The following is a 14,574-nucleotide window of genomic DNA, read 5'->3' on the forward strand; positions in this document are numbered from 1 at the left end:
AGAACAGAGGATGAAATAATAGAAGTAATTGATAAGCTTGGGTTTAACTGCATAGGGATGTTTACCAGCATGTGCTTGTATCCTTACATGCTTAGAAGAAAGCAGAAATTGCATTTGAAGGGTAATCTGTTAAGCAGATTAATAGATGACCCTTCAAACTTATTCCTGAATGCAGTCAAGCATTCACCTGCTTTTAATCTTCATATAAGGATTATATAGCATAGTAACCAACAAAATTTTGACACAGTATTCAATGTAATGTGTGTGTGTGGCAAGTTCTATAATTTGAATTAAATTTAGTGTCATTTTCACATAATTTGTTACTTTGCTCAAGTATTTATAATTTAATAGGAACTAATGCTATGAAATTTAATGTCGGGTTGTTTTCAGATGTTTACTGCAGATTGCATTTTTAAATATTGCATTTAATTATAAATTATTGTGAAACTTAACCTCCATAATTTATGTATATGCCTATGATTGTAATTTGCTGTAAATTCTTTCTTTGGTGCTTTGATTACTCTTATAATTGCTTGGGCATGTATCTCTTTCTGGCTTGGGTGCATGGAGCATGGGTAACTTTGTTAATGCTTATGGCCTTTGATTTTTTTCTGCTTTGCAGGTGCTTGGTTTAACCCTGAGAAATTGAACCCCACTGGTAAGATTATTTCAGCTCTACTTTAATGTAATGATTTTGGTTTTATGTGGAATATTAAATTTTTTTATAATTCAGGTTCATAGCTGATTAATCTATACATTTCATGTAATTTTCTTGCATCTAAATTTATTATAGTGTCAATTGCTCTCATGTTTGTCACTCATTTCTCATAATTCAACATTTAAGAAAATTATCTTTAATAAAGGGATTGGTGCCATTGTTATATTAATGCATCAGGAAAATGAACTTATATCCAGCATGAATTTTTTTCTAATTGTTTTATTTTTTAAATTGTTTGCAAGATGAAATGTCATTTCTTGTACTCCCATATTTACTCTGAATATCCTCTTTACATTGCTCTCAATCAAATTTAGTCCTACAAACAACTTGTTTTTTGAATTAAAAAATAGTTATTTATTTGATTCTTTAGCATGCTGTTATTAGTAAAAAAATTATTTTTTTTAGTGATTTTTATACCATTAATTTGAAGGCTGATTCACAGATATGTTCTTTTGATGAGTGCACAATTTGATAATTTTTTTTTTTGTTAAAAAATATCAATGTAAAACACATTGGGTTATGTGCCATCCAATCTTGGACCTAACACTGGAAAATCGTTGTTCTTGTAGCCTATTGTTCAAACTTCATCAGCTTCTCCTCCTCCCATTGTAACTGCTATATTCCAATCCGTTCATTGTCATTATTCCCCTAGAACAGAAGTTGGATGTTTTTTTACATCCAACATGTAACAAAATGTTTCTGATAATGATCAGAAAAAATTGTTCCTAACTTAAAATTTTGTCAATTTCCATGTAGAATCCCTTTCCCATTTATTAAATGGTTCAAGTGATTATTGAGGATATAATTGAGAAGTGATCCATATTCAGTTTATATAATGGGACATTAAACATTACTGTTTGTTTTCCAGGGAAAGCATAAAAGATTAGCCAATTGCATTTATTTGATTAGTTTCATTAGTGCTGCCATAGTGCAATTGGAAGAACAGCCAAACATTGCACCATTTGATTGGTCTTTGATTAAAGACCCAGGTTCAATTCTTGTTGTGACGAGAATTGAACCTGGGTCTTACATGGGCTTTTTCGATTGAAGGTGAGTTAGCCAATTTCATACGGAGGTGGCAGGAGTTTTTCTCCCAGAAACTCAGGTTTTTCATCCCACGTACAGACAAATTGGCCTTCTGAACACAAGCAATTTACAAACAAAATCTACTGTTGCTGGTGGTAATGGGTGGTAAATGGCATTGATGGTAGTAGAGTCGTAGTTGGAGAATTTAGTAGTGGAGAAGGCGAGACGTATTTAGCAATTAAGTAGAATGAGCCCTTGAACTTCCTGGTGGTGTCGTGTAATAATAATGTCCAAGTATTTTAAAAAAAATAAAAATCTGCACTCGGGTAGAGCATGCACTAGCTGAAAGAAGGCTAGAGTTACTTATAGGTTTAAGACCTGAGAGATTTCAAAAAGCTTCAGCAAATGCTATGATTGTTTCTTAATATCAGCTATAATAAAATCACTAACAGAATACATCATTAAGATTATGAGAGTTTACTAATTTGGCTAGGCTATGTTTCCTGTTGCATTGTTCTAATATTAGGTCTCTTTTAAATACAGTAAACTGATCTGGCTTTATATTATAAACTGTATCTGAGCACAGATCTAGTAGTTGCTTATCTGTCATTGTGACAGGTTACAACTTGATATTCAGTAACTGAATGTTTTACTAATATCCTCAAGGTACAGTAAAGTATTAAACTGTTTGGTAAAATATGATGTATTAACATTTTTAGGTTAAAAAAAAATACTGTTTTTTTCTGGAGTTATAGCACAACTATGCAAAATACTTGAATAATATTTAGTCTGCAAACTACATAATTGTTTTGAAATATAAATCAATAATATTCAACTTAAGTTACAGTAAATCTAATTTTTGCCTTATTGGTTCTTATAAGAGAAACTGATTAGCAGTGTATAGTTTCAGGCTGTGCTGCTAATGAGTTTCTATATCATGGCATATATCAGCGTTTCCCAGATTTTTTTTAGTTGCTGAACTCTTTTCATTTCACAATATATTTATGGAGCACTTGTATTCTTTTCTAGCTATTTGGCATTTTTAAATGAAATGCATTTTAGCATTATTCTTTATTTTTGAAAACAAAATTGCCAGCCTGGTTGAGGGTTAGCGTATCCGCTCTCCAGCCAAAAGGCTGAGAGTTCGAATTAAAAATGCCATGGGCATGAATGTTTGTCTGTGAAAATACTAGTGGTAGTAGATGCCGTTGGTGTAGATGATGAAGGTAGTTGTGGTTGGTGGAGACGGAAAGTTGTAGAGTAGGTACCCTCCCTCGATGAGTCTTTGGACTCCCTGGAGGTGTTATTTTTATAATAATAATAATTGTATAAAAATTATAAAATGAGTTGAAGGTTAAAGCTATACTCTGCATAAGAAAAGTGGAAGGGTTTTACCCCTCCCGGAAACTTCAATTTTCATACTTCAAAATGGGCAAATCAGCAAAAAAAAAAAAAAAAACTTCTCAGAAATATTCTGCTCTCAGCCATAATACTATGAGTCAATGAGCAGATTGTGTAGAAGGGTGGTGTGCAGTTTATAGATGTATGGAGTAAATTTGATGGACAAAAGGACATATACATGCTTGAGCTACATTTAAATGGTTTTGGAGTTACATTTTTGTAAAAAGAATTGTTTAGTGATAGTTCGGAAGTACAAAACCAGGGAGAGTAGAGATATTAGAAAGGATGCAATCAAGCATGTTTGGCCACCCCTGGTTAGAGATAAATGAACATGTGTAAGAAATTATTATGCAGTGCTGAATGCAATTTCATCAGTTTCAGATTCAAATGGATTGTTAATGATATTATAAGGCTATGATTCAGCTGCAATTTGACTATTGTGCATAGATTTAGTCGTCTGGGTTTCTTGGAGATGAAGAGGTGGTAGAGAGGATTTAGAGATGAGTGACTAAGCTTGTGACAGGTCTTTGGAATTCTCCCTATGAAAATAGGTTGAAGGTATGTGGGTTATAAAGTTTAGTTGATAGGGGAAAGAGGAGACATGATAGAAACTTAAATATTAAAGGGGTTTTATAAAATTGATGCAAAGGGAAATTTTTCAGTATATGACAAATAGTAAGAGAACTAGGGGTCATCCATTTAAGTTGTGTAAGAGTGCGTTTAGTATGTGTGTAGACTAGATTATTTTTGTGTGGTGAATGAGTTTAAGTAGAGGTATGATATTTTGTGTATGGGGGGGGACTTAAAAGTTCTGATAAATATCTAGAACAAAAATGATATTAAAGCATTCTTTTTATATTATATATCGTTAAAGAACAAATTATTGCAATTTGATTTAGAATTTAGAACTTTTCGGCCTCCTCCTCCTCATATAATAGTTAGTTTCTCTCATGAGTGTCTGGACTCCATGTAGATGCCGTCTAATAATAATAATCCCAAATGACGAACCTGGTCAGGAAGTCGGCTTTATCTTTAGGAATCCTGCAATACTGTCATCTAGATGAGTGGCAGAAGCATATATGAAATTGTCAGTGTTTTACAAGTGACCAGAAGTTATGACTGTTATTGGTACAGGCAGAGAGTTTTCTATATTTAACCCTTTCATAATTGGACTTCCAAATGTTTCATTTGGAAGTGTTGACTTTGTAGGCTGAAGCTGTACTTTCATCTCCAGCCACTCTTTTTTAATTATATTGATATACAGGTAGTCCTCGACTTACGACAGGGTTCCAACGTCTCCATCGTAAGTTGATTCTGACCTAAGTCGAACTTTTTTTAAATTCTTGATTTGTTTGATTTCGGTTATATTTTCATAAATTAGGTTTCTATTTAACTTAAAACGGTTAAAAATATATAAACTTACATAAACATTTATAAATTATTTATTAGCACATATAAATACAAAATTAAGAAAGAAAAATTTAATAAAAAATACATAAACACATTAAAAAATGGTGCATTTTTGAAATTCCTTTGAATATTAGTTAACATAAACAAACAACTTATTAACGATGCCTTTAATTAAACAGGTGAGTTACTGTAACTCGTTTGGACGATATATGGCTATTTCTCGCTATTGGGAGTAGCTTTTTTTAATCAGAAAATTGGTTAATGTTGTCTGTTGGTTTTTCCCTTTTCTTCATGTATTTTGCGATAATATCTTACTGCTTTTCGACTTTGGCAAAACAATCAGTGTCTTGATCCATATTTTTGAGTAGCTGAAGTCCTTGATTTAGTTTAGAAAATATGTCAGCTAATCCTTTTACAGTAGAATTTTTTAATGATTTCTCTTCATCTTCCTCATTATTCCTTTCTTCTTCTACAACTCTTTCATTTCGGAAAATCAAGTCTTGATCAGTCAGTTCACCTTCTATATCGGTAATATTGATTTCTAGATCCAGTTTTCTTGCAGTTTCAACAATTTCTTCACCAATTTGTTCTAACATACTATGCTCATTGTACTCTTTGAGTGTCTCCTGCAGTAGTAACTTCTTCCAAATTCCTCTTCCTCGCATACATTGTTCCGATACTTCCATGAAGTTTTCCAATGTTCTGGATACGTTGGTTAATATCATAATTTTTTCAAAAATCGCGTAATGTTGTAGCATCGTTATCCATTGCTGTTATTGCTTGAGAAAATGTAGTTTTCAGATAATGTCTTGAATGTATCAATCGAACCTTGATCCATAGGTTGAATCACAGCTGTTGTATTGGGCGGTAGATACATCACATTTATATTTTCATTCAAATTGCCGATGTGAAGAGAATGTCCTGGAGCATTGTCAAGCAGCAATAGAATTTTAAAAGGAATGTTTTTTCAAGACAGTAGACACGTACTTCTGGAATAAAACAATTTAAGAACCAGTCGAATAAAACAATTGTCATCCATGCCTTAGGATTACTCCTGTAGTAAACCAGCAATTTATTCTTGTCAATGTTTTTCAAAGCTCTGGTTTTGTGAACGGTAAACAATAAATGGTTTTAATTTAAAACCAGCAGCATTTCCTCCAAGAAGAAGTGTAACCCTATCTTTAAATGCCTTAAAACCAGGCGTTGATGTAGCTTCTCTGTGAATGTAAGTTCATTCTAGCATTCTTTTCCAGAACAGTCCGGTTTCATCTACGTTAAAAATCTGCTCTAGCAAATGGCCTTCATCTTTTTCAGATTTTTCTTGAAAATTTCGTCAGTTTCCAAATTGGAATTAGAAGCTTCTGCCGTTATTCGTATGTTATGTAAGTAAAATCGGCTTTCGAATCGATAAAACCAACTTTTACTAGCATTAAATGTATGCCTGCCGTATTTATCTTCTTGTTGTTTTCTAAAATTGTCAAATACTGCGCTGCATATACAAAAGCAATGTGATATATGTATGTATATGATGGCGGCAAAGTTAAATTAGAGAATTTTTAATAATAATTTTTGGCCGTCGTAAGTCTAGGACTACCTGTATTTAATCTCTGGATTAAACTGCTAAGTCACTCAGTGGTTAGTCAACACAAGTCAAATATTTACTATGAGAAAATTTCCAGAGAAGGAGATTGGAATTTAGTAATATTGATAAGAACAATAGTTACTAATAATAATATCCTGTACATCCCTTGAGGGTACATGTCAGGAATTTGATGATGGTCTTGGAATGGCTGGCTTCCAGATCTTTGGCAAATTAATGTAGCCATACTTGAAGTTGGCAGTGCTTCATAGCCAATGTTGATTCTACAAAGTCTCTCAGACCTATAATGAGTTGTATGTACTAAAGCTGTCATCTTCCAGATATTTAATCCTATGTGAAGGTATATCCAGAGCATGGTCTGCCAATCCCACCTTGCCATATAGATGTCATGGTTGTAATTTTTTGTATTCATTAAGTCCAATTTAACAGTGTCCAAAGTAGGCCAGACTGCAGTCATGAGGAACTTTATACTCTCCAGGATGTGGAAAAGGATGAAGTTAATCCTTAGGAAAACAGATGATGGTAGCTAGCTGAATGAGTGATTTTCAAAGTGGCATGAAGATTATATTTATTGAGAACTTTAGTTAGCTATCTTTTCCAATGTACCTTAAATATAAGGAATGGAATGGTTTTGTTGTGATCTTGGTTGCAGGAGGAATGCATGCAGTAGTTTATCTTTTTTTCACGAGTTGTATACATTGGCTTCTTTATCTGATGTACCTGAGCTCATCTTCAAGAACTGTCAAACATATAACCCTGGCTCTGTGTCAATGTTTTGTGGATGTCATACTGTTGGAATGGATGGTGTAGTGATTGCTTAAGCGAAAAATGATAATGATCTATTAGATAGGTATAGCATATCTCATGGGTATGGTTATTACTTTTTTTTGTGTGCGTGAAGTTTATTATGAAGTAGGTAATAATAACAAATGTTATTAGCTACTATGGGTGAAGCATGCCTATTAGTCAGGAACATATCTATCCTAGCATAAACTATCCTCATTATTTGCTGTTATATTTTCTTTCTTTCTCTCTCTCGCCTATTTGTAAAACTATATCTTTTATAATCTTATGTTTTTTAAAAGACTGAATGAGTAAGAATGAGTTGGCAGTTTGAATCTATATGACTGAATTGTATTCTGTTGACTGAAATCAACAGTATATTAATTATATAATGTGTAAAGTAGATTAATTATACTCCTTATGAGAATAGATTTGACTCTCTGTGGGCTTCAAAAACTTGCTGATAGGTAAGAAAGAGGAAATATGATAGAAGCATGAGTTATTGAAGAGATTTTGTAGGATTGATTTTTCATAAATTTTGGCAAGAAAATAGAGAATAAGAAATCACCCATGGAAATTGTGGTTAGCAAGGATGTTTGGACTAGATTTTTTTGCCTGGAGGGTGGTGAATGGGTGAAAGGGATTGGCAGAGATGGTTGTGAGTGCTTAGTCATTTTAAGGAGAAGCATGATTGGTATTTTGTGATATATCTGTGATAAGTTCTGACTCCATGGAGATACCAGTATGATAATATTAATGGACCATTTAAGTCTAATGCCACCATTACTCTCTTTCTATCCTTATCATAAGCTGCATCTGTAATATAAGTTTGGTCCATTTGTCTTAATGAACATGTAATTCAGAACTCCATCATTACTAGAATCCCTCTTGCTAAGGATCTTCCTGTCAATTTTATTTGCATCTTCAATTGATCATGTCATCTGCCTGCCTTTCAGATATGGCAAAAACCATTCATTTCTTTTACTACTTATAATTGGCAGAATGTTGGATCTTTTGAAACAGGTTTTGTAGTTCATTGTCCTTGTTTGTACAGTCCAGTATTTTGATTATAGTATGTGTCTATCATGTCCTTTTTTGTTTGACTGTCTCACAACTGCAGGTTAATATAGGATGTAAATAGCTGATGGTTTCCCTTTAAATTTTCTTGATAATATTCTTCATTTTAGGAGTCATAAGATGTTACTGAGAAGAATGAAAAAGGCTGCAGAAAAATAAGTAGCCATTTCTCCTGTAATATGTTCCTAAAAATCACTATGAAATTTCACACAATAAACACATGGCTTAATAGGAAAAATAGGATTAAGGAAGGAACTTGAGCACTAGCCTTAATACTTAAGGCTTTTCTTTTTATTAATTATTTGGATTTTTATAACCCAGATGCTACATTAAATACTTTATCAAGAAACACGTACAAGTTTGGGAGAACAGTGATTTTATTTCCCAATTTATCTACTGTGTATGAACAAATTCGCACATTGCACATCTTGTAACAGAAGAGAACTATACTTGAAAGAGAAAAAAAAAGAAACTTAATTGTATGAGGAAAATGAAATTCTTAGGGTGTATGCTAAGAGGACTGACAGCTTTTATCCTTATAGAAAAGGAAGTAAGAAAAGCCTGACAGACTTCACAATATGAAGGACATAGAATACTGGATATGTAAAAGGATCATCCAGCTCTTTAGAAATGTGCAAGATAGGAATAAGTTAAATGATCGCCAATCTTCTGATTGGAAATGGTGCCTGAATAATTGAATGAATGAAGATTGCAAAGTATCCATGATTGGCATTTGCAATTCTTTCCTCTGTTATTAATGTTGACTCTTGGATATTTAAAAATGCCCACTTGTTCAAAGATGTAATCATCAATGACCATGTTGGATTACTCAAAATGCACATTTTCTTTTACTGGTTGTCAAAAATGGGTGTGTAGGTGTGATAGGATCTGTTTTTAAAAGATTCAGTTTAAGCTTTTTTGAACTTGCTAGACTGAATCACAGAAAAATGAAAGTTAAGTAGAATGGTTATATGTAGCATATCTTAATAAATTTAGTTTAATCCTTTATCCAAGTGTAAGCAAACAAAGTTTGCACCTGAAAATATCTTCAGGACTGAGGTAATGTGGTGCAACATCATATAGGTAAATATGACCTCTCCTATTGCTTCTGCCTTAGTATCCACGTTTCGGTCTGCCTCCCACTGACGAGACTTCGATAAAGGTCGAAGCCAGTCTGGGTAGTGCCCCTTCCCTTAACACGTTGACCGCCGTAATGTTAAAAAATTTTGTGATCCCTAGGCCAACTTCTTTTTATTTTACAATTTGCTGAAAGTAACATAAAATAATCATATTTTATGATTTTTTTATCTATTTCATGCAGCTAAATAGATTTGTTAAGTGCGAATCATGTGTGCACCACGTGGCCTGAGAAGAATTTTTTCACTGACTGGGCCGAGCAGTGCACACGTGATTCGCACTTTACACAAGGTCAGACTTGTGTGAAGTGCGGATAAATTTGTTATAGTGATAAATATTGTTATAAATTGCCCTAATATGGGAGACTACGAAAAAGAACGCCATTTAGAAGCCTTGATAAATGTTCTATCTGATGACGAACCATACGAATATTTGTCGGAAAGTTACAACAGAAGTGATCTTAGTTCTGTGTCTTCAGATTCTGATTCTCTCATTGCTAGAAAGAGAATAGAAGTATCTACAATTAGTAATACCGAAGTTTTCTCTCCTAGTACATCTCAGTTTACTGCTGCTCATTCTGTAGAACAAACAATTGATGATGATGTTAAAAGAAATCTGCATTTGACTAATGATTCTTCCTCAGATGAACTACTAGGAAATGTGAATTCAACTGACCTACAATGGAATGAAATTACAGGTGATAATCTAAAACATTTTCAGTTTGTGGATAATAATTTCGGAATAAAACAAAATGTTATTGAAGAAATGCACGATAAACATCCTGTAGACTTCTTTTTTATGTTTGTTGATGGACTGCTGGACCTAATGGTACAAGAAACCAACACATATGCTCTTCAAAAACTCAGTAAGACAATTTTACCAAAAGCAAGGATAAAGTGGAAAAACACAAATTCCAATGAAATGAAGATATTTTTGGGTCTGCAAATTTGGTTCGGTTTAGTGCAGATGCCAAAATTAGAGTGTTATTGGTCGAATAACATCCTCTATTCTACAGAAATCAAACAAGTTATGTCAAGGAATTGGTTAGATCTTCTTCTCATTAACTGGCACTTCACAGACAACGAGGGTGGAAATACTTCTGAAAGACTTTATAAAATTACACCTCTCATAAATCATAAGAAAAAATTTCCAGAAAATAATGATGCCTTCGAGTAATATTTGTGTAGATGAAACTTTAGTTCCTTTCCGGGGTCGTCTTGCCTTTCGTCAATACATCAAGAATAAACGACACAAATTTGGCATAAAACTATTCAAATTGTATATTGAAGATGGATATTCATATGATTTCAAGATATACTGCGGTGCAGAAAAGACCAATACTACTAATAGTGTTCCAACTTCAATTGTTATGGGACTTTGTGAGAATCTACTTGACAATGGACACACAATATTTGTAGATAATTATTATACCAGTATTGATATGTTAAAGATACCAAGTAATTTTAAACCTGGTTTTACTCCATTTCCCAAGTAAGCAAACAGACTAAAAGTCAAGTTTGCACCTGCAATTGATGCAAGTCTAACTGATCCCACAGGTAGTGCAGGACCAGGGCAACTCGTGGCAAAGGTGGAACAAGCTCCGATCACTAATCTTAATATTTACCCTTAATGCCAAAACACATCTCTAAGAAGGGGATGTATGATGTTTTGTATTAAAGGCAAGGGGCCACTACCCAGACGGGTTTCGACCTTTATTGAGGTCTCGTCAGTGGGAGCTAGGCTAGAATTAGAAATACCAAGATTTAGTAGTACAGAGCTTGTAAGTATTTCGCCAAAACAAGTTACCATAAGGTGTTTTAACCTTATTAAATAAAAAATCTCTGGAGGAGATATAAATGTAGAAAGTATTTTTACCTTGGGTATAAATATGTTAAAGATACCAAGTCATTACTTGGTATCTTTACCAAGTAATTACTTGATATCTTTACCAAGTAATTACTTGATATCTTTACCAAGTAATTACTTGGTATCTTTAACATATTTATACCCAAGGTAAAAATACTTTCTACATTTATATCTCCTCCAGAGATTTTTTATTTAATAAGGTTAAACACCTTATGGTAACTTGTTTTGGCGAAATACTTACAAGCTCTGTACTACTAAATCTTGGTATTTCTAATTCTTGCCTAGCTCCCACTGACGAGACCTCAATAAAGGTCGAAACCCGTCTGGGTAGTGGCCCCTTGCCTTTAATACAAAACATCATACATCCCCTTCTTGGAGATGTGTTTTGGCATTAAGGGTAAATATTAAGATTAGTGATCGGAGCTTGTTCCACCTTTGCCACGAGTTGCCCTGGTCCTGCACTACCTGTGGGATCAGTTAGACTTGCATCAATTGCAGGCGCAAACTTGACTTTTAGTCTGTTTGCTTACTTGGGAAATGGAGTAAAACCAGGTTTAAAATTACTTGGTATCTTTAACATATTTATACCCAAGGTAAAAATACTTTCTACATATACCAGTATTGAATTAGTGCACAAACTTTTGAATAGACAAACACACCTTGTAGGCACTTTGAGAAAAATTCGAAAGGGAATTCCACAGGATGTTACCCAGAAGAAACTGAAAAAGGATGAAATAATTGGTAAAGAAAGTGACACAGGTGTGGTGGTAATAAAATGGTGCGATAAACGTGAAGTGCTTATGTTATCAACAAAGCACACAAACAAAATGAAATCCCTTACAGAATGAAATGGTAATGAAGTGCAAAAGCCTGAAGCTATTATGGACTATAACAAAAGCAAAAGTTTTATTGATCTATCCAATCAGATAAAAGCCTATACTTCTTGTCTTCGAAGACACATTTATAATAACATATATTATAAATAAATATTTAGCACCATTGTTATTGTTTTATTCAACATTAGAAATTGGCCTAAATCAGGTAAAAATAAAATCCCTATAATAGGTCATGTAGTTGAAATTCTACCGTGCTAACTATATAAACCTGTTTGCCAGGCCCCACATTTCCATTTCCCATAAGCATTTCATTTAGATATGAATCACGGGTGAACTACACGGCCTGAAAGAAAAATCTTTATGCGAATCAAATATGATTCACACAATGCATTGAAAAAATGTAGTGTGAATCGTATTTGATTCATACGGCGGTCAACGTGTTAATGCATAATAGTATACACGTCTGCAAGGAGGTGTGCTTTGCATTATGGGAGATACTGAGACAAGGAGTGATGAGAGCTTGGTCCACCTTTGCTCGGAGTTGCCTGGTGTTGCACCACCTTACTTCAGTCCTGAAAATATTTTGAGGTGCAAACTTTGTTTGCTCTCACTTGGATAAAGGATTAAACTAAATTTATTATAGTCCAACCAAGTGCAAAATAAACTTCTAGCATATCTTAATATACTTAGTTGGTGCTGAAACCAAATATTTATAACCTCAGTCCTGAAGATATTTTTAGGTGTAAACTTTTTTGCTTACACTTGCATAAAGGATTAAACTAAATTTATTATAGTTTAATAACCAAGTGCAAAATAAATTTCTAGCGTATCTTAATATGCTTAGTTGGCGCTGAAACCAAATTTTTATAAATAACTTTATTTCAAAAAATTTAAAGGTGTAATTACAAAATGCTAACACTTAAGGAAAATATCTGGTATGAACTGTCTATAATGAATGTGTCTAACACTATTTGTTCTATAATTGTTTGTTTTTCTTTGTTCTTTTAAAATCTTTTTTTTTTTTTTTAAGTGCTTGGATATAAAGAATTGAATTGCTTTGTATATGAAAACAATTATCAGAATCAAGATTGATCAAAACAAATGTCTGAATTTTATTCTTCATCTAACATTCAAAGATTTAGGCCTATTACGGCTTGCTTCAGCTCAGATGTTTCTTCAAGAACATAATTGGTGTTCTTTTTCCTGATGGTTTATAATCAACTTGTTTGGACAGTCTGTTTTGCATTCTTTTGACTTGCTCCATCTAGTTGTATTTATATTTCTCTATTGTTGATTCCTGGTTTAATTCTTTCATTATTTCTTTTATGATCAAATAGAGTATATTTTGCTATTTTCCTCATAAATTTCATTCAGCTGCTATTAATGCTTTAATTTTTATTGTCCAAATTTCACTTCCAGTGATAGTTGCATTAATAAAGCTAGCATATTATAAACTTTTAGTTTGATTCTGCTTTTGTACCAGGTTAGTTCTAAGCACAGAATTTATTACACCTGTTATTTTTAGGTATTTTGTAATCTTCATTTATGTTCTTTTCATATGACACCATGCATCCTAAATATGTAAAAGAATTAACTTGTTCTAAAATTTTATTTATTACTATTTTACTTCTAATTGGATCTTGACATTTTTAAAAGCTTTTTTTTATTGTTGTTGTTGTTGAGATTACTGTTCAGAAATCAGCTGTTTCTTTTAAATTGAGAATTGCTTTCTGAAGATTATCTTCAGAATCTGTAATTACTACCTGATCATCAATAAAGAGATGTTTACATTCACCTTAGAGGATAGTTTAATGCTGTGATTATTTTTTTTTCTATTCCATTTGATTATTTCGTTTAAATAAACTTGCAGATGCAGACATCCTTGTGTAACATCTTGGTTTATTTTTCTTCAAGAAGATATAGTTCATTTGTATCTGTATTTCATTATCATATGTGTGTATATAATATATATAGTAGCTCTTAGAATGTTATTTGGTATATTAAATCTTCTTTCTCATCTTATCAAATACTTTTTCAAAATCAATAAATGTAGTAATGTTTCCAGATTGCACCTTTTTTTTTTTCTGTTATTAATTTTAAATAAAATATGGGATGTACACATTAGCTTCCTTTTCTCTTCTTCCAGAATAAAGTTTTCAAAATGTTTTGCAAGCACTTTATTTAATATTTTGCTGTATATTTTCTAACTGGAATTCAGAATACTTATACCTCTTTTTAAGGTCGTCTTTATTACTTTTTTTAGGAATAGGAATCATTCTTGCTCTCTTCCATTTTTTTTTTCTTTGCTTTCTTTTTTTTTTTGTGATTTCCCGTTGATTAAACTTTATTTAAAAATAACGAATTTTCCAAATCTTAATCCTGCACATTTATGTAATTCTGAGGTTAAGTTATCTTCTACAGGTGATTTTTTTTCCCCTTCTTAAAACTAATTTCTAATTCTTTCATGTTATCTTTATTACTTTCATTGTCTGTTTGCAGATGTTTTTTTTTTTTGTAATTATCTCTTCATAATTCTAAATAAAAATTCTGCTATTTTTAGTTCACTGCTTATATTTACTTTAATCTTTGAAAATTGAGACTTAAAAATTTTACATTCATTGGGTTTTATTTTTTATATATATATATATATATATATATATATATATATGATGTTCTAAGTTAGACATTTGTGGAACAAATTTGTTTTGGCTTTCTGACCT

The 14,574-nt window shown here is 32.5% G+C and overlaps 1 protein-coding gene across 2 annotated transcripts in view; it reads left to right on the forward strand.

The window, feature by feature from the left end:
- Positions 1-14,574, forward strand: part of LOC150095106 (uncharacterized) — a 191,729-nt gene that overhangs the window by 38,375 nt on the left and 138,780 nt on the right. Inside the window, exon 2 of one of the 2 annotated variants that reach the window (XM_090411533.1) lies at positions 623-658. The exons of the other annotated variant lie outside the window; for it this stretch is intronic. Coding sequence (XP_090267659.1) covers positions 623-658 — 36 coding nt within the window. The remainder of the gene's footprint in view (positions 1-622; positions 659-14,574) is intronic. 2 annotated transcript variants of the gene reach the window in all.

The sequence above is a fragment of the Typopeltis vanoorti genome, chromosome 21, assembly GCF_054136105.1.
Source record: "Typopeltis vanoorti isolate ZY-2024b chromosome 21, IOZ_Tvanoo_1.0, whole genome shotgun sequence".
Taxonomy (NCBI): Eukaryota; Metazoa; Arthropoda; class Arachnida; order Uropygi; family Thelyphonidae; genus Typopeltis; species Typopeltis vanoorti.